General features: G+C 53.2%; 10 protein-coding genes and 1 non-coding gene across 11 annotated transcripts; 6 read left to right on the top strand and 5 right to left on the bottom strand.

Annotated features, from left to right (window-relative positions):
- Window positions 1-337: 337 nt before the first annotated feature.
- On the bottom strand, window positions 338-444 carry B0T23DRAFT_t434. Its single transcript has one exon. It is a non-coding gene; the product is annotated as a tRNA-Leu (tRNA).
- B0T23DRAFT_391145 (quinic acid utilization activator) lies at window positions 423-3326 on the bottom strand. Its single transcript, XM_062837920.1, has one exon. It carries the CDS (start codon window positions 3237-3239, stop codon window positions 819-821), a length of 2421 nt encoding a protein of 806 aa, XP_062687721.1. The 5' UTR covers window positions 3240-3326; the 3' UTR covers window positions 423-818.
- Window positions 3327-3809: 483 nt separating this feature from the next.
- Window positions 3810-7021, top strand: B0T23DRAFT_437123 (type I 3-dehydroquinase-domain-containing protein; the record flags this gene model as incomplete). The annotated part of the gene is made up of 2 exons (XM_062840609.1): window positions 3810-4410; window positions 4478-7021. The coding sequence occupies exons 1-2, from the start codon at window positions 4195-4197 to the stop codon at window positions 7019-7021; spliced, it is 2760 nt and encodes a 919-aa protein (XP_062687720.1). The 5' UTR covers window positions 3810-4194.
- Window positions 7022-7764: 743 nt separating this feature from the next.
- B0T23DRAFT_56108 (quinate permease) lies at window positions 7765-10115 on the top strand. Its single transcript, XM_062841460.1, has one exon. It carries the CDS (start codon window positions 8159-8161, stop codon window positions 9770-9772), a length of 1614 nt encoding a protein of 537 aa, XP_062687719.1. The 5' UTR covers window positions 7765-8158; the 3' UTR covers window positions 9773-10115.
- Window positions 10116-10328: 213 nt separating this feature from the next.
- On the bottom strand, window positions 10329-11423 carry B0T23DRAFT_408851 (quinate dehydrogenase; the record flags this gene model as incomplete). The annotated part of the gene is made up of 2 exons (XM_062839341.1): window positions 10329-10433; window positions 10509-11423. 2 exons carry the CDS (start codon window positions 11421-11423, stop codon window positions 10329-10331), a joined length of 1020 nt encoding a protein of 339 aa, XP_062687718.1.
- A 1964-nt stretch (window positions 11424-13387) lies between these two features.
- B0T23DRAFT_327906 (3-dehydroshikimate dehydratase) lies at window positions 13388-14467 on the top strand (the record flags this gene model as incomplete). Its single annotated transcript, XM_062835655.1, has 1 exon — window positions 13388-14467. One exon carries the CDS (start codon window positions 13388-13390, stop codon window positions 14465-14467), a length of 1080 nt encoding a protein of 359 aa, XP_062687717.1.
- Window positions 14468-14530: 63 nt separating this feature from the next.
- Window positions 14531-15784, bottom strand: B0T23DRAFT_56092 (catabolic 3-dehydroquinase). Its single transcript, XM_062841459.1, has one exon. The coding sequence runs from the start codon at window positions 15544-15546 to the stop codon at window positions 15025-15027; it is 522 nt and encodes a 173-aa protein (XP_062687716.1). The 5' UTR covers window positions 15547-15784; the 3' UTR covers window positions 14531-15024.
- A 962-nt stretch (window positions 15785-16746) lies between these two features.
- B0T23DRAFT_348106 (protein qutG) lies at window positions 16747-17995 on the top strand (the record flags this gene model as incomplete). Its single annotated transcript, XM_062836006.1, has 3 exons — window positions 16747-17456; window positions 17525-17596; window positions 17671-17995. The coding sequence occupies 3 exons, from the start codon at window positions 16747-16749 to the stop codon at window positions 17909-17911; spliced, it is 1023 nt and encodes a 340-aa protein (XP_062687715.1). The 3' UTR covers window positions 17912-17995.
- B0T23DRAFT_391138 (WD40-repeat-containing domain protein) lies at window positions 17989-19926 on the bottom strand. The gene is made up of 2 exons (XM_062837919.1): window positions 19487-19926; window positions 17989-19419 (listed from the first exon to the last, which is right to left on the bottom strand). Exons 1-2 carry the CDS (start codon window positions 19740-19742, stop codon window positions 18416-18418), a joined length of 1260 nt encoding a protein of 419 aa, XP_062687714.1. The 5' UTR covers window positions 19743-19926; the 3' UTR covers window positions 17989-18415.
- A 592-nt stretch (window positions 19927-20518) lies between these two features.
- Window positions 20519-21774, top strand: B0T23DRAFT_328004 (glycoside hydrolase superfamily; the record flags this gene model as incomplete). The annotated part of the gene is made up of 2 exons (XM_062835660.1): window positions 20519-20634; window positions 20694-21774. 2 exons carry the CDS (start codon window positions 20519-20521, stop codon window positions 21772-21774), a joined length of 1197 nt encoding a protein of 398 aa, XP_062687713.1.
- Window positions 21775-22172: 398 nt separating this feature from the next.
- Window positions 22173-23626, top strand: B0T23DRAFT_327923 (Alpha/Beta hydrolase protein; the record flags this gene model as incomplete). The annotated part of the gene is made up of 4 exons (XM_062835656.1): window positions 22173-22331; window positions 22393-22623; window positions 22691-23113; window positions 23213-23626. The coding sequence occupies 4 exons, from the start codon at window positions 22173-22175 to the stop codon at window positions 23624-23626; spliced, it is 1227 nt and encodes a 408-aa protein (XP_062687712.1).
- Window positions 23627-24033: the final 407 nt, after the last annotated feature.

Raw genomic sequence — 24033 nt, 5'->3', positions numbered from 1 at the left:
GCACAGACATGCCTACGTTATTGAACGAAATGGAATGAAGCCAATGGATGAACTGATCATAATCACATTGTACGGGGAGCTCGAAGAGGCTCGACGTACCTCAGTCGTATGACTGGACTTTCAAATGAATGGAATGAAATTATCGCAAAGGTCACCCCTCAAGTTAATGACTATCTCACCCATATCCAAATTCCCAACCCCCCCCCCAAAAAAAAGATTGGAGTCTCCATAAATCACTGTCAAGACAGGGAAATTAGAAAAGCACCGAACAAAAAGGAACGACAAGTACCAGGACTCGATGTCAACAAAGTAGACGTTTGATACAAAAAAATCGTGCTGACAAGAGTGGGATTCGAACCCACGCCCTTTCGGACCACGGAACCTTGGAAGGAATATTAAGGGTTAACCTTAACGTGGCGCCTTAGACCGCTCGGCCATCTTGCCTTAACGATGGACCTGAAGGTGCAATGGTAGACTTAAATAGTAGAAGTAAAAACGAACCTTAGGCCACTATACCTACACAATGATCTCGATAGGCTGTCCTGCTGATTCACTGCCACTCAAAGACGAGGTGACGGTCCCGAATGGTCCTTCCACCATGGGTGGGGTAGGTATCTCGCGAGTGTCTGTTTGTCACGAGTTATCATCAAAGTGGAAATTTTGTGTAGCGAAACTACCAAATGCCGTTGTGTTCTTCATGAGAACACAAACACTTCTGGGCACCCCCTTCCTTCCTCCCCCTTTTTTTTGTGCATGTGTGCCGCATATCTGTATGTCTTTGTATGTGTTTGTATGTTTTCTCAACTTCGAATAGCCAACTATTGCTCATACGTGCTGATATCGCTAAAATTACACCCTGGGACAAACCCGAGGTTCGTCATGAACTGCGGATCAACGTCAACCGCATCCGTGTACTCGATCGATGCCAGATCATCCACCATCGCATCGTAGTCTACAGTCGAATATCCGAAATTGGCCATGGGGACGAGGTTACTATGGTGAGGAGGATGGTTCGTTGTACTATCAACGTATGGCGGTGGTGGTCTGGGAGGAGTACCTCCATGCGCAAGGGCCACCGAGGCCTCGTTCAAGTGGGTGACAGGTGGTGGATATGTACTGAGAATGCCATGGGTATTGACTGATCCGTAGTCATTGTTTTGAGTAATTGCGTCTAGGGCCGCATCGCTATTGTAGGGGGTAGGATTCGGTATTCCATTGAACCGATCGTTGACCGGATTTATTGACGTCGACGGGGGCTGTTCCATGACATGGGGCATGATATTTGCAGTTGCAGTTGCAGTCGGCGGAAGCTCAGTTTGTCGTATGGGTTGGAGGCCGGTATTGCTGTGTCGGCCTCCCCGAGACCAAATGGAGGAGTAGGCGGGGAAAAGCTCCTCCAAGTGCCTTCGATGCCGCTCTGAAGAATGTGATTGTTTCTTTAGAGCAAGAAGGGAGTCTAGAAGAGAAGGGATCAGAGGTGGGATTGCATATGTACCAAACCGCTTCTGATACTGATCAAGAGTTTCGATCAGAAGATGCGAGTAGTGTTCGTTGAGAGGCTCAGAAAAGGCAGCCGCCCATAAATAAACGGTACGGGTAAGGTATGCAGTAGGCACAAAAGCCGATGCTGTATCCTGGGAAAGGACAAAGATGCTGAAGGGAGAATTGTGGCCGATTGCCTGCTGCAACCGCGACCTGAACTCCAAGGGAGCGTTCTGTGAAGATGTTCGTATTCTTGGCAGAAGCTCCAAAGCAACCAGCTTGGTCACGCCATATAGGTGGTTGAATGTGCTTAAAGGGTATGCCGGATTCCTCAACATTTGCAGCATGGTGTGTTCACCGCCTAAGCCCTCACATGGTGTCCACGGCTCCCATTGATCTTGACCGTCTTCAGGTAACGGCAGATCCGCAATGTCGTCTGGCTTGAGATGGGCCGGCAGGTTGTGTCTCATAGATACAATGGTATCCACGATGAAGCACGCGACGAGCAGCGCACGCATTCTTGGTCGTGGCCGGTCATCATCAGTAGGCAGCTGGGTGCGAACAACAAGTAGGACGCGAACCGCAAAGCCAACCAGCAACCAAGCAGACTCCCAATCATCCCGTCCAAGGCTTACGAGACAAAGAAGCAGCAACGCTCTGCAGTGCTGAACCTGGAACGGCCCGCTTTCCAAAGGTATGAGCTTTCGGGCTGTGTCAGATATGTCTGCAGGTGAAGGATTGATGGCATTGTCATGGCCATGAGCAGCTGAAGCTGGACCCGTAGCACTCGATGCAGCAGTAGCAGCAGCCTGGAAGGACGCCAGGGCGAGTGCGCTCCAGAGCTCGGCATGAACGCCAGACTCGACATTCGCAGAGGGAAGCAACGAGCCTTGTTCAGAGTACTGGTACAATGCTTGGTACATGTCTTTCTTCTCGAGGATAGGGAGCCAAGAATGCGTGTAGGAAAAGTAGATATCCAGCAGGCGCCAATGATTGGGCGGTAGCATCCCTATCCCGGTACTATCTGGCTGAAGGTTGTTTTCCAGGGTGTTTGCCGAAATAGGTGGTCGGACCGGGCCTGGTAGAGTGCGTGTCTCAGCCGTACTAGGCGCCGAGAAAGTCAAGTGAGGCGCATGAGGGAAGTCGGATGTCTTTGCCCCGGCATCTTGGACATTTATGTCTTCGGACGGGGATTGGCCGTCTTCAGATGAATCTTGTGCGGCCTGACCTGAGAGAAGACGGGTGATGCTTTTGTTGACTCGACTCGTCGTCCATCTTGCATGCAGGCGTTCTGCAGCAGGCGAGTCTTTGCCGACCAGGAGAGCGCTGCCCTGGCCAGTTTCACGGACCAGAAGATTGTGGAGGGCGTCCTCGCTGCGGGCAACGTTCTCGAACATCCAAGCCAGAGCCAGTTCGAGAGTGCGGATGTAGCCCGTCTGGACACCTCGCTTCTTGGGACTGGCCTGGTAGGTACACGACCGGCCCTGCGACACACAGGGGAAGCAAGCCGGCTGGATTCCATCGCACTTTTCGCGTGCAGCTCGACACTGATCACAGGCCCTCGAGACTCTCTGGCGTTTCGAACGAGCGGGCTCGACAAGTGACGTCGTCGTGGTAGGGCCGAGGCCGGGTGTGTCAATGTTGGCCAAGTCCGCAAACCGGGTGTTGTTGCTGCTTGCTGAAGCGTTAGCGACATGGCCATCAGCGTGGGCATTGGCTTCGGCAGCGGCATTGAGTGTCTTGCGTTTGGGCGGCATGTTGGGATTTGTGTATCCGGAGAGATATGTTGCGAATCAGGCGCATGGGATGCCCTTGCCGATCTTTTTTTTTTTTTTTTTTTTTTTGTTCATGACCCTCTCCGAACCATGGCGACGTTGTAGCGGGTGTCTGGGAGTCCGATCATGGCTTGAATGGGGTTGCGTAGAGGCCGAGGTGGGTGCATAGCGATATCATGAGCGAAGAAGCTGGATGGCAGTGAATGTTTGGATCCGTCACGGCAGTGGAACCGGTAGTGAATTCAGTGCGGGGGAAGCTCGGCTTTTGCTGTGGCATGTACGTCTAACGAGAATTCGAAGACACTTTCGCCTGCAGGTTAGAGGGAAGCATATGCCTATCGGTAGGTAGTCTTATAGTCCATTGTCGAACCTGTGAGGCAGCAGGACAAACAGGTGTGTTGGAGTCGTGAACGGCGTGAACAGAGGAGAGAAAATGGAGGCCCAAGTTGGGAGGATAATCGTTTATCCTTTTGTGCAGCGAGACCTCTGTGAAAACACCCGCCCTGGTTACAGATGGGATGGCTGTAAATACTGGTAGGTTTGGACGTGGTATATCACATGAGAGAGGCAGGCTCCGTCCTAGGTAATTAAATGCTCGCCCTCCTTTTCCGTGCTTGCCTCTTGTACATACAGACCTCAAGCAAGGTGTAGTTTCTTTGCCGCAAGGCTTTTATTAGGTAACTCGAAGGCACTCAGCTTGCATGCCAGAGGACGCTGTTTCCTCAAGCAACGGACCGCTACTGACAAACTTATGAACCCTTTTCTGATCGGATGAGTGATTCTCTAGTTTCCACTTTGCAGAATTGACATTGCCATGGCGCATGCGGGAATGCCGATTCACAAGTATGCGCACAACTAGGTAGGCACCCGGCCTTTCACTCGCTGCGATAGGGACACCACTACCACCCCCGCCGCCGCCGCCGCCGCCGCCGCCATCATGAACACCATCCCGGCACGCCATGTCGGGGATGTCGCAGCCCGCGATCCTCTACCTCTACCGCACATATCATCCTCCGTCGCCAGTGGCATGAAGCGTTCCTTCGCAACCATGGCCATGCTCTACAACGACACTGGCAACAGCAACGATGTCGGTGCCCATGCCAGGCGACCACCACGAACCCTCTCCAATAGTCGGAGCACTTCCAGCCACAGAGTACCTCTAGGCACGTCTGTATTGATTGCTTCGCGATTTCTACCTCGAGTCTTGATCATACTAACAGTCAGTCTCACCAGGCTCTTGGTCGGCGCCCAATTCCCCGCCCCGCCGTGCGCTGCCGCATCATCCCATCACCGCCAGCTTCGATCCCGATGCTTCCATTGTTATCGCCGGCATTCGTGGCGCTGGCAAGTCTACGCTGGCCATCATGGCATCTACCGCCATGAAGCGCAAGATAGTCGACCTGGAATCCGAGTTCCATCATCTCACTGGCTTGTCTAGTTCCAGCTACAAGAAGACACACGGCCCGGTCGACTATGGGAGGCGCCAGATCGCCATCTTGCAGAACATCTTGAATCTGCACAGGACCCGTGCCATTCTCGTCTGCTCTTGGCTGGAGCGGGATGTGCAGGCCATGTTGCAGGATTTCAGCACGTCGAATCCTGTCATTTACGTTCTGCGCGATGCAAAAGCTATCGAGGCCCATCTGAAGGGATACGACAAGTCCAAAGTTGGCACCCTCCTTGATGCCACCAGTACTGTCCTTCGCCGCTGCACCCGTTTCGAGTTCTTCAACGTCTCCGAGGAGAACCTGGACACCCACTCCGCTTCAACATCACCACCTGCCGTTCCGGACCAGCGGCATACCGCGCCGTATCTGACGCTGAAACGAGCCGAGCGCCACTTCCTCAAATTTCTCTCCTTGATTCTACCCAAGGGGACCATACCTTTTGTCGAGTCTGCCTTTCCCCTGGCTTCGGTCCCCGTTGAACAGCGCCGCTTTACCTACGCCCTCGCCTTGCCTATATCTGCCTTGCTCGACAAAGGCGTCGATATCCAAGAGCTTGATGTCGGTGTGGACGCAATCGAGATCATTGTAGACGATCTTGCAACGAGCGAATCCGGCCCAACGAGCCCCTTGGGTCTTGCGCCCCACCGAGCGAGCGAGATCAGTCGTGTTGTAGGCGAAATCAGAAGGGACACAGTGATCCCCATCATCCTTCACGTGGTCTTCCCAGAAAGAGCGCTGTATGAAGAAGCTCTGCTCGCTCTTTACATGACTTACCTAAACCATGCCCTAAGGCTTGCGCCAGATTATCTTACGGTCGATCTGGGGCTCGATTCTGGCTTGCTTGGGCAACTAACCACCGTTCAAGGAACCACCAAGGTGATCGGCAATAAACAACTTGCAGAGGTCAATTCGCCGCGCTGGGGGGATCCATCTTGGTTACAAGCCTATGAAAAGGCCCAGAATACAGGATGCGACTTGGTAAGGTTGACCAGACCGGCTTCAAATTCCCGGGACAACACAGACATTCGGCAGTTCCACGTTGCTGTAGAGGCCGTCGGGGGTCCAAGGCTCCCATTTATTGCTTACAACACAGGACGGCTAGGTCGGACATCCATGTGTTTTAACGAGATCCTGACTCCAGTTGCATTAGGGCCTACCAAGGAGGATGCAATCGGGCTCCGCAATCCAGCCCATCGCTATCTCCAGCCTCCGCTCACGGCTCTGGAAGCAACACAGGCTCTCTACTCGGCATTTGTCCACGACCCAATGAAGCTGTATGTCTTCGGCGCAAATGTGGGATATAGCTTGTCCCCCGCCATGCACAATGCCGCACTCAAGGCCTGTGGCATTCCACACCACTACAAGCCCCTTTCTACAGCAAACATCGGGACTTTGCGCGAGGTTATCAGCGATCCGCAGTTTGCTGGAGCCTCGGTCGGCCTGCCGTTCAAGGTGGAAATCATCAGCCTCACACACTCGCTGAGCCGGCACGCGAAAGCCATCGGAGCCGTCAACACCTTGATTCCGGTACGACACCTTACCGCGGACGGAGGAATACCGGACGAGGTGTCCATGTTCAACAATATCAGCCAAGCCGGCGCTGTCAGAGCTCTCTACGGCGAGAACACGGATTGGATTGGTATCCGGGCCTGCCTTCGCCGCGGTTTATCGCCCGCCAATGCCGTGAGATCAACAAGCACTGGTCTTGTCATCGGCGCTGGCGGAATGGCTAGGGCAGCTGTCTATGCCATGCTTCAACTGGGAGTCAAGAAGATTTTGATCTTTAACCGAACATTTGCTAATGCCGAGAAGCTGGTTCTACACTTCGAGAACCTGTTGGTCAGAGACGCATTGCCTCTGTTGAGCACAGGGCCAAGATCCCACGACAACACCTGTTTTCACATCATTCGATCTCGAGACGAACCGCTCCCAGAAAACTTCAAAAACCCGACCATGATCGTTTCCTGCATACCGACACACACAGTGGACAACACCCCTGACCCTGAATTTACTGTGCCTTTGCACTGGCTCGACAACCCCACCGGCGGCATTGTACTAGAACTCGACTACAAATGTCTCACATCACCCTTGCTCGAACAAACACGACGCGAGGCTCACAGAGGCTGGGTCGCAATGGATGGACTTGACCTCTTGCCAGAACAAGGGTTTGCCCAATTTGAACTGTTCACCGGGCGGCGAGCACCTCGTCGCTTGATGAGGCGCGAGGTTTTACGAGCATACCCAGATGATCAAGCAAAATCTCATACCGCGCAGTTACAGCCTCGCCTCAACGGAATTGCAACACAAATATCTTGAAAGAAAGAGACATGCGGATCTCACGGTCTTGGTTTCGGGGCGGGCTGTCGGCATTAGGGTACAACTCGGACCGGTTTGGGCGGACAGCAACAAGATCTGCTCGGAGTACTAAACCCAGATCCGTGTTTGCTCCTGGAGCCGGCACTTCTATTGTAAGCACGGGGTACCAACACCGCGACAGCACGGTGAAGCGATCGGCTGAGGGGAACACTTGGCGCTGATAGTTGGAGGGAGGAAGAGGAGGTGTACGATCCACCTCATATGTATATCCTCGACAACACCTTCCAGTTTCAAGGATACTGGGTATCGAACTACCAGGCGCTGGCTGGGTAATGGCTTTTCCGTTCATGCACAGATATGCAGCTTTTCAGATGCGATGGCTCATCAATATCAACGTTTACAACCGTGGCCAGTCATGCTGTCTCGGGTAAAGGGGCTCGAGAGGTTGAAGATGAAAGGGGCTGAACAACCACCGTTGTCGACACTGTCGTCCCCCGGTTATACATTCATCCTCACCCTCCAAAAACTCTGCGCTAGCACGTCGGCGGTTTGTGGGGTCGTTGTTGAGCAGGGGTTGCACTGGACAGCCAGCTGCCGGCTCAACACTCATCAGCTTCACTTCTTCAGTGCGGGGAAGCTCGGGGGTTGGACACTGAGACGCTGACGATGAGCTGGAACAGGTCAGTCACTTTGCCACAAAGAGTCCCGGCATCTGGGGTTTGGCTGTTGCCATGCACTCTGGATTTTCTGGGGTTACGATCCGTAATTGTGCCGGTCGCTTGTGAATAGCAGGTTTGGTGTGGCTCTTGCGGGGGAGACCAACCAGCCAGATCTTAGCTCGTTGGGCGGCTGGGGTATGGTTGCTAACGGCAAGATTCCCCATGGAGAAGGGAAGACTAGTTTAGTGCGTGGGTTCCCATGCGCATGGATGAGTCGAATACTCATAGGTACCCCCTTGAGATCTGCTTTTCTACAAAAGAAGAGCCATCTCGACTTCAGCAAAGAGATCCCAGGATACATTCAGCCCTCTTTCCTCGTTCGCATCACTCACCCCCTTTGTCCACCTTGTAAGAGAGGTCGCGTCACCGGCCCCCCTTCTCTTGTATCATATTGTCAATCGGCATTAGACGCGTCAAGATGACTCTCCTTGCGCTCAAGGAAGATAGGCCAACGCCAAAGGCCGTTTACAACTGGCGCGTCTACACATGCGCGGCGATTGCCAGTTTTGCCTCGTGCATGATTGGCTATGACTCTGCCTTCATTGGCACTACCCTTGCGCTGCCGTCCTTCACCAAGGAATTCGATTTCGCCTCTTACACACCTGGTGCTCTCGCCTTGCTCCAGTCCAACATCGTATCCGTTTACCAAGCTGGTGCCTTTTTTGGATGTCTGTTCGCTTATGCGACTAGTTACTTCTTGGGTCGTCGCAAATCCCTGATCGCCTTCTCCGTCGTCTTCATTATTGGCGCCGCCATCATGCTCGCTGCTGATGGTCAGGGGCGAGGCATTGATCCGATTATCGCAGGCAGAGTGCTGGCTGGAATCGGCGTCGGAGGTGCCTCCAACATGGTACCCATTTACATCTCAGAGCTTGCCCCTCCCGCCGTTCGCGGTCGTCTTGTCGGCATTTACGAGCTCGGCTGGCAGATTGGTGGTCTGGTCGGGTTTTGGATCAACTATGGCGTCAACACTACAATGGCCCCGACGAGGTCGCAGTGGCTAATTCCCTTCGCGGTTCAGCTCATCCCCGCCGGCCTCTTGTTCTTGGGCAGCTTCTGGATTCCCGAGTCGCCACGGTGGCTTTTTGCCAATGGCAAGAGAGAAGAGGCAATGAAGGTCTTGTGCTGGATACGCAACCTCGAGCCCACCGACAGATACATCGTGCAAGAGGTTTCATTCATTGACGCTGACCTGGAAAGGTATACCCGAGAGGTCGGCAATGGGTTCTGGAAACCGTTTTTGTCCCTCAAGCAGCGCAAGGTCCAGTGGCGCTTTTTTCTTGGTGGCATGCTCTTTTTCTGGCAGAATGGGAGTGGTATCAATGCCATCAACTATTACTCCCCCACCGTATTTCGGAGCATCGGCATTACTGGTACCGACACCGGCTTCTTGACAACAGGCATCTTCGGCGTCGTTAAGATGGTGCTCACCATTATCTGGCTTCTGTGGCTTGTTGATCTTGTTGGCCGCCGCCGCATACTCTTCATCGGTGCGGCTGGCGGATCGCTCTGCATGTGGTTCATTGGAGCCTACATCAAGATTGCTGATCCTGGGTCGAACAAGGCGGAAGACGCAAAGCTGACCTCTGGCGGCATCGCAGCCATCTTCTTCTTCTACCTCTGGACTGCCTTCTACACCCCTTCATGGAACGGTACACCTTGGGTCATCAACTCAGAGATGTTTGACCAAAACACACGGTCCCTGGGTCAGGCATCAGCCGCGGCCAATAACTGGTTCTGGAACTTTATCATTTCTCGTTTCACGCCGCAAATGTTCATCAAGATGGAGTACGGCGTGTACTTCTTCTTTGCGTCGCTCATGCTGCTATCGATTGTGTTCATCTACTTCTTTTTACCCGAGACCAAATCGATCCCTCTCGAGGCCATGGATCGCTTATTTGAAATCAAGCCCGTTCGAAATGCCAACAAGAATCTCATGGCCGAGCTCAACTTCGACAGAAATCCAGAGCGAGAGGAGTCTTCGTCGCTGGACGACAAGGACAGGGTGACACAGACCGAGAATGCAGTCTAAGGTCTGCAATTTGCCTTGCTTTCAGGGTGCTTGAATATGACCAGGGGCGTTGCGAGCTGCGGCAGCCAGCCGCCGTGGATACGATGTTTTGTTTGGAATGTGGGCGATACCTTTGTTGTAATTACTTGACTTTCTTGCCCGAGGTTGAAGGGGCTGATGTGATGACAGCTACAAAGCGGGAGTATACAGTTGCGTTGTCTGAAGCTCACTATTGAGTTTCTACAAGTATCCTTTCCTTATTACGGCACTGTGCTTTGATTGTCTCCCGCATATCTTGGTCTGTCCCGTGGTCAAGGAGACTCTTACTTCACTCTTGTAGAGCCACCGAGTCTTTCTATTTGCGATTAGGCAACGGGTGCCTTTGCTTCTGACAAGACATCCCCACGTTGCAACACTCCGACATCGTGATGTCTTTGCAGGAAACAATGTTTGTGGAGCTGGCAGCGTTAAAACGAAGATTTACTATTTCCATCACAACCGATGTCACACCCCGATCTGTGGAGCGACCCTGTTTCCATTCCACTGTCGTTTTACATGCCTAGAGGACCCTGTTATCTCAACTGGTGTGCGATTTGGAAGCTTCCGCCAATTTTGCAGCAATGACTTCCTTGATCTGTTGAATGGGAAGTTCCTCATTTGTACGACCGGTCCAATACTTGTCCTGCAGAACAAAGGGGGTGAGAGATCAGTTGAGTTGTCCTCCACAGTGCAATGTAAGCTCAGGACGGATACATACCTGCTCAATCCCCTGCCAAATCAAAGCCTCCGTACCCAAGATAACCTGCCACCCCTCGTGCTCCGCCAACGCTCCCAACTCGGTAAACGGGCTAGGGTTATAGCACATCTCCAGCATAGCACCCTTCTCCTCCTTCATCAAGAACGTCTCGACGATCCTCCTCACCAACATCTCCTTCTCCGTCTTAGGCGGGAAATCCGGAATGCAAGCGACTATCGCCCCCGGCCCCTCCAGGCCTTCAGCCTGCTCCACGCTCGCCACATGCACCAGGCGATCGCCGTACCCGCGCTCCGTGCACTCGGCAATCACCGCGTCCACCTCGCTCTTGTCCCGGTTCACGAGGTAGATGTCCGTCGCGCCGAGCCACTTGTGCAGCGCGTACACGGCCGATCGCGCCGCGCCGCCGCCGCCAATTACCAGTGCCGGCCGGCTCTCGTACACCCGGGCGGGGTCAGATACATTTTGAACGAAGCTCTCGCGCACGCCAATCACGTCGGTGTTGGCGCCGCAGTACAGGCGACGGCCGGTGGCTAGGTCGGTTTTGAGAAATAGGGTATTGCAGGCGCCGACATCGCGACATTCGGGAGTCAGGTGGTCAAGGTGAGGGATGATGGCCACTTTGTGAGGCATGGTCACTGAGGCGCCGTAGAAGTCTGGGTGCTGGGCCAGCTGGAGGAAGAGTGGTATAGAGGGGGAGTCGAGACGAAGTTGGGCCCAGTTGAGAGAGAGGTGGGAGTAAACGATGGAGTGGAGGAGAGGGGACATGGAGGCCGCGAGTTTTTGGCCGAAGAGATAGCCATGTCTGGTGTAGGGGGTGATGTCGGGTGTGCTGGTGAGGTGGAGGAGCTCTTGCTGTCGGGGCTGGACGACCGACATCGTCGTCGTCGCCGATGTTGTGGTGGTTGCTGTCGACATGGTGATATGTGCTTGATTGTGTGGTGTATCTGGCGATGAGAAGTCACAGTCACTCGAAAATCAAGGTTCGACAGAAAACCGGAATGAAAATAAAGAGAGCCTAAGGAATTCCCGAGATCGTCTAACTCGGGAGAGAGATGCCATAAGGCGTGGCTATAAGTTATTCCCCCATTTTCATTACTACTTGGGCGCGTGGAGATGACAGGGTTCAATTCGACTAAGCATTTCCATCGTAACAAAGCACTTCGTGGAGGAGGATGAATGAGAGCGCTCGAATGTCCTCGGGGGTTTGGGAAAGCTGGGGCTGCCTAGTGGTCCGAAGTGGTCCTGCATAAGGGAAAAGATTAAGGATGAGCGTTTTGCCTTTTGGCATGCTCTGGGGATTTCGGTGATTTAGAAGGAAGAGCTCTCTTCAACAGCCTCGGAAGATCTGAACACTTTCGGGTACCTGTCTGTTGCGGGGATTGCTAGGTACCGAGTTGCTTTGGGCAGTCCAAGCTCGCAAGGGCGTCCCAAACTGGAGCCGCCCTACCGCTTAAATACTTACCCAGCAGTCTGTCCACCCCCTCCCCCCCTTCTGGGCACCCAACGGCTTGCTCTTTTAACGTATGCACAGAACTCATGTTCTCGGCTCCCAGACATTTTGATGTAACGGGCCCACAAGGCATGTCAGCTATCGTTATCTTCGTCCGATCCTTCTTTTTGGTATCTCGACCTTTGCCAACGGAAAGCGTTGTGGCAACCGATTTTACGCAGCTTCTTATCAGTGTCCACCGGTCCAATTGACACTATCCCGGAAAAGACGCGAATTCGGGAAATAGAATCTTACCTGGGAGCCGAAATCACAGTCCGGGGAGGTTATAGAGCATATACCATAGCGAACTGTCAAAGTTCTAGACCTGGACCAGCCACTTGGAGTCGTTGTTTTAGTTATACCTACATTCACTCACTGTTGACTTTCAATCATATTTACTTAGACGGAGCCACGCGCCAGAATCCAAATTGTTGCATAGCTGCGGTATCACCAAGTGGCTTCCCATAATAGTTTGCCATTCGATGAGACAGCTAACTGGAAGACCGGTACTCGCAGGTTGCACGATTACACGGAAGGATTCGTTATTCCGTGTTTCATCTGTCAAAAGTCCCTTCCCATATGAATCCGAGGTACTTTGACTGGATCTCGATACAAGCTGGCCAGCGAGGTGCATGTCTTGGGAGGCTGTCAACTGCAGGACGGCCGGCTAAGTGTTTAACACGCAAGGGTGGAAGATGTCTCGTCCCGTCATCCAAGCCCGTCAACATTCGAGGCCATCTGATCGTTAAAGAGATGCTAAATCTTGTGAAACGCTCATAGGTCGCTTACCTTCGGCCCACCCGTTGATGCTTTATTCCGCTCAGCAAACTTCGGCTTCCATCCCGCGGTTCACCGTTTACATCCGTTATCGTTGCGGTTATTGGCCGATTCTTCGCAAACCGAAGCGATGACATCCCGAACATCTGCAATACACCGCCACGGCCGGCGTCTTTATCACACCTCCTATGGGAGATGAAAGTGCCTTGATACCCCTAGTCATTTGGAGATTCAGGATGGGAGACGGCTGGCCGCTTGCGGAGTTACGTTCGAGTCTTGATCACAGGAACGCTTGCCGTATTGAATGAGACCACGAGAAGGTCAAATCAAATCTTGGAAAACCCCAACTGCTTCCTCATTGCCTTCACTTCCCATATCAATGGGGCACATCCTGTGACTATCTTGGTGCTTTATTTCCTCACCATTTGCCGATACAAGCTCAAGGACACCGAGGTGATAAACAGTTCTTCAAGGACACTATCTCACCTCAATATCAAGAACCCGTCTCATCATCTCTTATTCCTCCAGGATCCCCCCACCAACAACATCGGCTTTTTTTTTTTCCCCTATCCTCAAGACCCATTAACACACTCACTTCGCTGAGCCTTTCACCATGCCATCAAAGCTAGCCATTAGTTCCATGTCCCTAGGGCGCTGCTTTGCCGGCCACTCTTTGGACAGCAAGCTTGATGCCGCTCAACGATACGGCTATCTCGGTATCGAGCTTTTTTATGAGGATTTGGTCGACGTTGCAGAGCATTTGTCGAACGAGCGTCCTTCTCCCGAAGGCCCTCTTGTCGAAGCTCAGATAGCCGCCGCTCGTCATATTCTCCAAATGTGTCAAGCCAGGGGGCTTGAGGTCGTCTGCCTCCAGCCTTTCATGCACTACGACGGCCTTAACGACAGGACAGAACATGAGCGTCGTCTGGAGAAGCTAGCACTATGGATTGAGCTCGCTCATGAGCTTCACACCGACATCATTCAGATCCCAGCCAACTTCCTCCCTGCCAACCAAGTCAGTGACAACCTCGACCTGATTGTCTCAGATCTTTGCAAGGTGGCCGATATTGGAGCTCAAGCTTTGCCCCCTATCCGCTTTGCCTACGAGAGTCTTTGCTGGAGCACCCGTGTCGACCTCTGGGAGCGCTGCTGGGACATCGTACAACGCGTTGACCGCCCCAACTTTGGCATCTGCCTTGACACCTTCAACATCCTCGGCCGCATCTATGCCGACCCTACATCTCCTAGCGGTAGGACACCCAACGCAAAAGAGGCAGTCAGGAAGTCCATCGCCAACTTGGTCTCGCGCGTGGATGTCTCCAAAGTCTTCTACGTCCAGGTGGTGGACGCCGAGAGGCTGAGCAAGCCACTACTGCCCGGCCACCCGTATTACAATCCAGAGCAGCCGGCGAGGATGAGCTGGTCGCGCAATTGTAGACTGTTCTACGGCGAAACAGAGTATGGTGCGTATCTTCCCGTGAAGGAGGTTGCTCGAGCCTTTTTCCACGGCATTGGTTTCGAGGGCTGGGTCAGTTTAGAGCTTTTCAACCGCAGAATGTCTGAGGAGGGACCTGAAGTGCCGGAGGAACTTGCCATGAGAGGCGCTATCTCGTGGGCCAAGTTGGTGCAAGACCTGAGGATACCGGTGGAGGGGCCATTGGTGACGACGCCCCGAGTCTCTGCTTCGTTGTAAATTCAACGCTGGCGGTTCTTACTACTTGGTTTATCGTTATAGACTGACTCTACTACTATACAAAATGTTGTGTTTTTTTTTTTTTATTTTTATTTTTTTTTTTCTCGTTTTCCCTTGGTACGTTAGATTTCAAATCGGAGAGTGGCACGTGTATCAGGAGTCGGTGACATAGTTCTCTTGAGCCCAGGTTTTTTCATTTCATTCAATCATAATTTCTTCATCTCAGTTTCTTCTCGACCTTGACTGTAGTTTGATCTTGGAGGGGTGGAAGACAATACACATCCAGGCTCTACATCAATAGGGCTATAATTCCTGGCATCAAAGCATGCTTTCCCATGTTTTTTGGACTTCCCTTCTTCGGTGTGGACCAAGGCAAGAGAGATCCTAAACTTTGAGCATTCAATCCGACGCTTCATACTAACCTTATAGACTAGAGGTAAGCTGCTACAATGCCATCAACGCCACCTAAATCACAGATTCAAGATAACCAGTTTCATCTTGTGTATGCAGGTGCCAACTTGGACGTTGAAGATTAGCATCCCATCCCAATGACGTTCTCAAAACTTCATGTGTCTCCCAAGAAACTCCAGCGCAGCACTATACCCAAACGGCCCCAAACCGCAAACGACTGCCACCGCCTTGTCACTCAAGTAACTATGATGTCTGAACGCCTCTCTCGCATGCACATTCGACACATGAACCTCCACAAACGGAATTCCTGTCCCCAGAAGCGCGTCGCGGATGCCTATACTCGTGTGCGTATAAGCGCCGGGGTTAATGATGATGGCCGACACTTTGTCTCCGGGACCCACCCCTGCTTCCGTCGTGGTTGCGGCACTTGACGGCGACGGTGACGGTGGAGACGGGATGAATCCCGCTGCTTGATGGATACGGTCGATGATGGCTCCTTCATGGTTGGACTGGAAGGTTGTAAGACGAAGACCTAGCGAGAACGCCAGAGTCTGGGAGGCTTGCTCAATGTCATGGAGGGTTGTTGAGCCGTAGATTTGGGGCTCCCGGGTGCCGAGGAGGTTGAGATTGGGGCCATTGATGAGGAGAATGTGACGGCGGGACGCCATTGTGCTTGGTACCTCTGGTTGGGTGCGATGGGCTTGTGGGAGATGGGCGCAATAGGGAATCCGTCTGAAAGATGCCGCCGCACTATACCGAACAACTCACAGGCCAGAAGATGAATTGAGATGTGTTTATGTTTTGTTGTTTAATTACGGGTTCCCTCATCATTCCCATCTCTAATACACGGACAAGTTGTCTGCACGACGAGCGGATGAGTGATTACCCGTCCCCGCTCCGCTTCCGTGACATTGCTCGTCACTGCACTGATGACCATTCGAAAGGCCGTCATGGGTTTGTTTTCTGCTTCTGCCATTGCACCTTGGATCAATGAGCGAGACCCCCCGTCTTCGATTTGCACGATTGGAACGTACGGAGTGGTGAAGAGGCTGTATTGGTTTAGTGTTCTCTCACATGATACCTCCGGTTGAGTGGCTGAGGTCGTGCAAGTCGTTAACCCTTGAGCCACCAAGAAAGGGTTAGGATATATCCAAGAAAAAGGCATAGAAAAATTTGGTACCTAAGGGTGGGGAAGCTGTCAGCTTATGGCTTTACCGAGATCTTCGACTACCCGTGCATCACCTCTTTTCGGCTGGTTAAAGACTCATCCGTTGATGGGCGAACGTTTTACCCAGCAAAAGTCCATCAATGAGAGAGTTCGTCTGCACATGGGCCGCAAGAAGCTGCTGGTATCCGTAGGAGATAGATTAACATTCATATAGCGGAAAGGGTACACACTGCGCGTAGCAAGCTGAGCTGGTACACGGTGCTTGATTGAACCTGATAATAGTGTAGTTGACGGAACATCCGTTCAATGCAGACAATTGTTGAAGTATTCACCACCTTGGACAATTCAGGAAAGTGGGCCCTCGCGTTAATGATCACCGAAGTTCCACCATCCTTGATGATGCCGGTCCGTCGAATGAGCTCGGCGGGAGGCCAACCTAGACGTTCTTCGCTTTCCAGCGGTTCTAATGTAAGGTGCCGTAGGCGGAATCAAGCCCGTCCCTGCCCACCTTGTTAGCCCATGGAACAGCATATGCTGAGGAGTGACAGAGTAGGTCAGAATGGAGATGTTTAAACTCAATCTTGCTATTCAGCTTTTCCCTTGACACCAGCGACTGCTTGTCACGGACTCTACCGACAACACCTAAGGCTTGGGAGTATGTGTGCTTCATTCCCTCCTTCGATATCAGTAATCAGCAGCCATGACATCAAGAACAACAACAGCGGCTGAGCTCGACGAAATCTACACCTTTGCCGTCCAACTCGGAAAAGATGCAGGTAACCTCCTCATGGAAGCTGCCCGCTTGCGATTCAGCAACAACAATGCCAACCACGACAAGGAATCCACAACCCAAGAGTTCACCGAAAAGGACTCCGCTGTCGATATTGTGACCCAAACCGACGAAGACGTCGAAGCTTTCATCAAATCTGCCATAAATACACGCTATCCTTCCCACGACTTCATTGGGGAAGAGACCTACGCGAAATCGTCCCAGTCCACGCGCCCCTACCTCGTCACCCATACGACTCCAACATGGGTCGTCGACCCCCTTGACGGCACGGTCAATTATACCCATCTCTTCCCTATGTTCTGCGTCTCCATCGCCTTTCTCGTCGACGGCACACCGGTAATAGGAGTCATATGTGCGCCGATGCTTGGCCAACTTTTCACGGCCTGCAAAGGGCGGGGTGCTTGGCTTAATGAGACACAACGGTTGCCGCTGGTGAGGCAGCCGATGCCGAAGAGCGCACCGGGGGGTTGTGTGTTTAGTTGCGAATGGGGCAAGGATCGGAAGGACAGGCCAGAAGGGAATTTGTACCGAAAGGTGGAGAGTTTCGTTAATATGGCTGCCGAGGTTGGGGGGCGAGGCGGGAAGGGAGGAATGGTGCATGGTGTCAGAAGTTTGGGAAGGTAAGTCTTTTTATACCCAGTATCCCCTCTTGTTGGTTCTGGTCTACGAAGTTCTGACACTGGAACAGCGCGACCCTGGATCTCGCTTACACGGCAATGGGTTCTTTTGACATCTGGTGGGAAGGAGGGTGCTGGGAATGGTACGTACAACATTTTTGCCTGCTCACAGTTATTGACTTGGAAGTGTTGACTAACAAGAATGGGATGGGCTTAGGGATGTGGCGGCAGGTATAGCGATCCTGCAGGAGGCTGGAGGTCTGATAACCTCGGCAAACCCGCCTGAAGATTGGGCAACGGCAGAGATACCAGACGTGAAGCTGGGTAGCCGGTTATACCTTGTCGTCCGGCCTGCAGGGCCGTCTGAAGGGGAGACAGCACGTGAAGGGCAAGAAAGAACGATCAGAGAAGTTTGGAGGCGTGTGCGTGCTTTGGACTACACGCGACCAGGTTCTTGAAGTGAGGTAGAAGATCCATTATAATCCTTTTCACTCTATTTTTTCCTAATTTCTTTTTCTCTTTTTTTTTTTTTTTTTTTTTTTTTTTTTTTTTTTTTTTCCATTTTGATCAACGAGTGGCCAAGATTTTCCCAGTTCATGGTGGGATCCCAAAGCAGCAGCGATATAGAAAGCCACAGGCATGACAGGATAAAGGTGACTAGAAACTCACCCTTGGCGCAAACATGACTGACCCAGCATGCCAGTGACACGACACTTGTAACATGCCCGGCTGACGAATTTAATATATGCAAGAGTCCAGGCCACAAAGGCCTCATTAGGCTGTCTGACGCCCAAGGTTGGAAGGGGTAACGATGGTTGTTTCGCTGATCAATTGTCATTTCGGTCCTGTCTGTCAGCTCTCGAAACGATCACCTTCATGCTCAGAACTACCGGCAATGGACGGTGGAAAGGCAAAGTGGTAAGAGATGGGTATTGCCAAACAAAGCGCTGTTTGTAAGCTGGTTAATCCAAACCTGGGAACGAAACGGAAGGACCACCGTGTTTACCCTTCTTGTTGCCCTTTCTCCGCTTCTTTTTTCTTTCCCTCTTGGGGCGGTCGCTGTCGCTATCGCTCCCGTCATCGTCGTCCGAGTCGTCGCTGCCGGCCGGTCGCTTGACACCTTGGTCGGCTTCCACCACCTCCTCCTCTTCCTCGTCTTCTTGGGCGGAACCCGCCTCGGCCCAGACCTTGACGGTCCTGCCGCCACCACTGATCAGCCTGTTCTCGTAGTCGAAGTTTAAAGCAGCAACGCCCTCGACCTCGTCGTGCTGGAATGTAGTCTGGACCTCTCTGCGCTTCAGATCGACAATCTTGATGGTGCCGTCGCCGACGCCAACCACGGCCTTCTTGCCCCAGCCGAGCTCGTCGGGAACACGGACAATAGCGTCGAGGCTTTCTCCGTCTCTTTTGGTCTCTCCGGGAGCCACATAGATGCGTTCCTGCTGGTCATCCCAGGCGCCACGATCCCATAGGGTTAAGACACCCCCGCCAGTGCCGACAGCCAGAACGGCGTTGTTGCGCATGTGCTTGGGACCCAAGCCGGTGGGGATGACTGTCGAGCACAGCAGCTCGTCCTCCTGGTCCTCCGAGGTGGCCATGATGCCGTGTCTCAGATCGGTGACGGCCAGGGTGGCGCCGCCGGTAGAAACCCACTGCTTGGGGAAACCAGAGGTGCTCTCAGACGAAGGGGGAAGAGGGGTCAGACTGGAAATGTAGTCGGAGTGGGGGACATGCTTGCGGACGGGCTTGGGGTTCAGAAAGCCATTCTCGCGGAGGTCGAAGATGTAGAGAGAGCCAGAGTCGGTGCCGAGCAGCAGGGTCTGGGGCGAGAGGGTGTGGAGGATGGCAGGGGTATCGCTCTGACTGCTGGTACTGTTGACGGGGGGCAGGCCGATCTTGGAGATGACGACGCCGGTCTCGGGAGAGAAGTGCTTGACGATGGAGTCGGTACCGGCCGAGTAGAGGGCTGGGACGGCGAATCTGGTTAGCGGGCGCTGTACCCAGGTTGATTGATACGTATCAGGCCAACTTACACTCCCCATCGGTGCTATAAGTCAGAGTGCGACAGCTGCCCTTGTGGCGGTGGGTGCTCCAGACACTCTTGATGACACCCTTGCCGCCGGTTATGCTGCTGTTCTCGTCCTCGTCGTCGCTGTCCTCGTTGGTTGGGATGCGGAAGGTCTCGACGCGGCCGTTGGATAGGCCGACTGTAAGCAGAGGCTTGGAGGGGTGCACCACCTGCGTGAACAGGTCCGCCGAGAGCGGCAGGGTGCAGAGGTTTTCCAGCATGACTTGTTTCTCTGTTTTACTGTTGCTGTTGCGGTTGGCTTTGTTGCTGCGTCTGGGTCAGTCAGGTCGGTGCAGACATACGATGTGGGCCTCGGTGAATTGAGTTGTAGCGAGAATGAGGTACGGACGGATAGGTAGGTAAGTACACACCGTTGCCGACAAGCAGGTGACGGAAAGCTCCCTCTTTTTTTTTTTTTTTTTTTTTTTTTTTTTTTTTTTTTTTGTTCCCACACTTGGAGCTCGGGTCTCGTCGCCCTTTTTTGATCTTGCCCAGTCCGGCTTGGCGCCGACAGTACACTAAAGCCCCCGCCGTGCCATCAAGGTCCTTGACGGGAATCTACCTATGTACTATACCAAACAGTGTACGAGGTGGTACATACCAGTGGAGTCTGTGCGTAGAGATCCCTAGCCGCCTATGCCAGAGCCACTCACTCATAGGTAGTGTAAGATTGAGCCTTGAGAGACGAACGGCCCGCCGGGATGCAATGGATGTTATGGATGTCGTCACCGCATCCACCTCTTCCTGGTTTGGAGAAGGTCCCCAATCAAGCTTCATTCACACTATGTACTTGTAGACGACTACTGGACGCCAACACACGACAGTACACGCACTGCACATTGAATGAATGACTGCGACGATGACCCGTCAAGATGCCCAACCCATCCATCATCCATTCCTTTACCTTGCTTCCTGGCACCTTCTTCATACACCTATCACCATAGTATATCTCTAACCGATTTCCCCATCTTTGCAACGCATCGAAAATATCCCTGTGATGATCTTCCTCAAGCTTCCACTGCTCTTGGGCGCCGTGATGCTGGCCATGATGGGCGGCTCCGGTGTCATGGCCGCCACCAGCCGCCCTCTTCGGTGCATCATGTATCTGACTGGGTATGTTCAAGTGCTCGTCACTCAACCACTGCACAGCTGATTTCTTCCCTCAATCGCAGCCAGCACCCGGTTGCGCCCCAAATCGACCAGCTCGACCATGTCACGCATGTTGCCCTGGCATTCATGAGTCCCAGCATCTTCAACGATCCTCTGAACCAAGAATGGCCTTTGTTCACCACCGTCCATCATGTCCGCCCCCGCTTCCCCAACCACACAAAGGTCTTGATCGCCATTGGCGGCTGGGGCGACACCATTGGCTTCTCCGTGGCCGCCTTGAACGACGAAACGCGCACTCTGTTCGCCGCCAATGTTGCCAAGATGGTGGAGGCCACGGGCGCTGATGGTGTCGACGTCGACTGGGAGTACCCCGGAGGCAACGGTGAAGACTACAAGCAAATCCCCAACTCGGACAAGCGCTGGGAGATTGCCGCCTACCCCCTCTTGCTCCAGGAACTGCGCGCTGCCCTCGGCCCCGACAAGGTCATCTCAGCCGCCGTTCCGGGCTTGCACCGCGACATGCTGGCCTTCACCCGCGAGACCGTCCCCCGCATCATGCGCCATGTCGACTTTCTCAACGTCATGACGTACGACATGATGAACCGTCGCGACACCGTCACCAAGCACCACACCGGCGTCGAGCTGAGCCTCCAGGCCGTCGATGCCTACGTGGCCGCCGGTGCCGCCCCCCAGAAGCTGAACCTCGGCTTTGCCTTTTACCTCAAATACTTCAAGACCGAGCAAGACGCCTGCGCCCAAACGTCACCAGTGGGCTGCCCCACCGTTGAGATGGAAGATCCCGTATCGGGAGCCGATCTGGGCCGCTCTGGTGCCTTTTCCTGGCACGACGACGTGCCAAAGCATCTCCGTGCTTCCTATGATAGGGCTCTAGCCCAGGGAGTTTACGACCATGACCAGGGCGGCTACTACTACTGGGACCCCACCGAGGCACTGTGGTGGACGTTCGATACCCCGGATGCCATCAAGCAAAAGTTCCCCAAGGTCATGGAGAAGCGCCGGCTGGGAGGCGTTTTTGCTTGGGGCCTAGGCGAAGATGCCCCCAACTACGAGCACCTGGCCGCGCTGAACGAGGGTCTGGCCAAGTTGAAGGGACAAGTTACTGATGAGAGGGATGAGTTATAGCCACTGTGCATGAGGACTTTGGAAAGGATGCAAAGTGTTGACGGAATCAAGCGCAAATAGAAAATGTTTTCCGTTGTGAATAGGCTATAGCCGAGGAAGAAGGGGGTTGAGACTAAGTAGGTTCTCTCGTTTGAACTTGCTTTCACTTTACTTTCATCCCTTTTCCCGCTGATTTTGATCCCTACCTTTGGTTTCAGTCATTGCTTTCATTCTACCTGGCATTGACAAGCTGTGTAGCATTCGCCATTTCGTGGCCTAAACTCCAGCTGCGTTTGTCTTCTCCTTTTCTTCCTCATCAATATCCTCCCCCACCACCGAGCAACTTCAACACTGCCACTTGCCTTCAGTCGATTTCTTCGCAACGAGGACATGCCCTTTTCCCCTCGAGATTCATCCTAATGGCACAACCTCACCGTGAAGTGCCACCTACGGTTGCCACTTGCCCTCCAGGCGCGTTTTCCATAGGCCAGATGCGCGTCGAGAGCTTGACGCCTACTGTCATCCGTAAAAATCTCATGCCCATAATCCTCCTTCACGGAGACTATCATACAGCATCAGTCAGGAACAGGTTTCCCCCGTCTTTCTGGGGTTAGGCTAACCAAGTGTGGTTTGCGCCAGGTGTGGCTCACTAAGCCTGACAGGCGCCCGGGCTGGGCTTATTTCTTTGCCGAGCGCGGTCATCGAGTCTATGCTCCGCATCTGCCATTTCATGGCCGTTCCGGTGCCTTGGTTCACTACGAACGAGTGAAAGCCATCACCCCTCAGACCGTCGAGAACCTATACACGGCCATCAACAAGACCAACAACCCAGAATGGCCAGCGGCAAAGACGCACACACAGTGGCCAGGAGTAAGTATATGAAGTGTTAGAAACCATCATTGGACAGTCTCGGGCTGATAGCTAGAACAAAACCCAGAGCGGCGTTCGGGGCGATCCCTTTTTTGACGAATATTTCAAACAACTGGTTCCATTGTATATGGACCCCCACGAGCGCCAGGCAGCCGCTCAAGAGGCAGTTGCGAGTCTCTTGCGGTTCCTGAAGCGTCCGGCTATCCTTGTCGGTCAAGGCAGCGGCGCCAACGTTGCCTGGCTGGTAGCCGATGTGGCCCCTGACCTCATCCATGCAATCGTTGCAGTCGAGCCACTCGGGCCTCCGTTTGGCTCTGCTCTTGGGAACATAAATGGACAACTGGGACCGACGAGCACGTTCACAAGGGCTGCCGGCATTCGTCAATATGGCCTGGCGGATATACCGATGCAGTTTGACCCACCGGTTGCAGCACCAGAGTCATTCGAGGAGCTGTTTGGTGCTACATATCCAGCTTTTGAACCCATCCCGGTCAGCAAGTATTACGCAAGGGGTCGGCAAGGCAAGTTCTGCTTCGAACAAGACCTTGCTGGATTACCTGCTGGAAATCCCACCGAATCCAGGGCAGAGCCCCGGAAGCTCACGAATCTGATCGAAATCCTCCAACTTGTGGTAACAACGGAAGCGAGCTTCCACCGTTTCTCGGACTGGGCAACGGTACATTTTCTTCGTCAGGCCGGGGCTACCGTCAAGCATCACAGACTCGAGGAGCATGGAATCCGTGGAAATGGACACCTCTGCTTCCTGGAGAAAAACAGCAACGATGTGGCCAACCATGTGCTCAACTGGTTGCATAACGAGACAGATGTCCCGAAATTACAGGTTCTTGAAGCTCGGCCCTCTCCTTCCCTGGCCATCAGCCCATCGGGCGACCATAGGCAGTCCTTAATTCTACCCTCTGAAAAGACATGCCCAACGAAACAGAGACCAGTGGAAACTGAGCTGAAGCCGATCAACACCATAGCGAACTCAAGTCAAAGATAAAGCAGAAGGGTACAACCCAACTCGTCTCAGCCTGGCGATGTTCGGACCAGCGACTGTCACAATGCCCCCATAGTATTCACTCCTCATTCCTCGACCGTCGTGAAGACTCAGGTTGCGCGAGGTGTTACCGCCGTACCCTACACACCCCACAACAAACTTATCCAGCAAATTGGTCAAAGCAAACTGGTCAAAGCACGCTCAGCGAACCGCGAACTGTGGAAATTGCGTCTAATCTCAATAATCCAACTCCACGTCCGATACAGATTCTTGAGAGACAACGAACATCGGCTTGGGCCAAGTTTCCGACAGTACCAGAAGCCAATTAACAGAGCGGCGTGGCGAACATTTCCGACAAGCAGACGCACATCACAAATAACTTGGTGCGAAGACAACAACTCAGTTCAGTC

The sequence above is a fragment of the Neurospora hispaniola genome (genome assembly GCF_033458365.1).
Source record: "Neurospora hispaniola strain FGSC 10403 chromosome Unknown B0T23scaffold_14, whole genome shotgun sequence".
Taxonomy (NCBI): Eukaryota; Fungi; Ascomycota; class Sordariomycetes; order Sordariales; family Sordariaceae; genus Neurospora; species Neurospora hispaniola.
Note: the sequence above shows the minus strand (reverse complement) of the source record. Positions and strands in the feature narration are given on the sequence as shown.

Coding starts and splice junctions, on each gene's coding strand:
- B0T23DRAFT_391145 (XM_062837920.1), bottom strand. CDS start 3,239: ATGCCGCCCAAACGCAAGACACTCAATGCCGCTGCCGAAGCCAATGCC.
- B0T23DRAFT_56108 (XM_062841460.1), top strand. CDS start 8,159: ATGACTCTCCTTGCGCTCAAGGAAGATAGGCCAACGCCAAAGGCCGTT.
- B0T23DRAFT_56092 (XM_062841459.1), bottom strand. CDS start 15,546: ATGGCGTCCCGCCGTCACATTCTCCTCATCAATGGCCCCAATCTCAAC.
- B0T23DRAFT_391138 (XM_062837919.1), bottom strand. CDS start 19,742: ATGCTGGAAAACCTCTGCACCCTGCCGCTCTCGGCGGACCTGTTCACG. Junction 19,420..19,486: donor TTATAGCACCGATGGGGAGT/GTAAGTTGGCCT, acceptor TCGCCGTCCCAG/CCCTCTACTCGGCCGGTACC.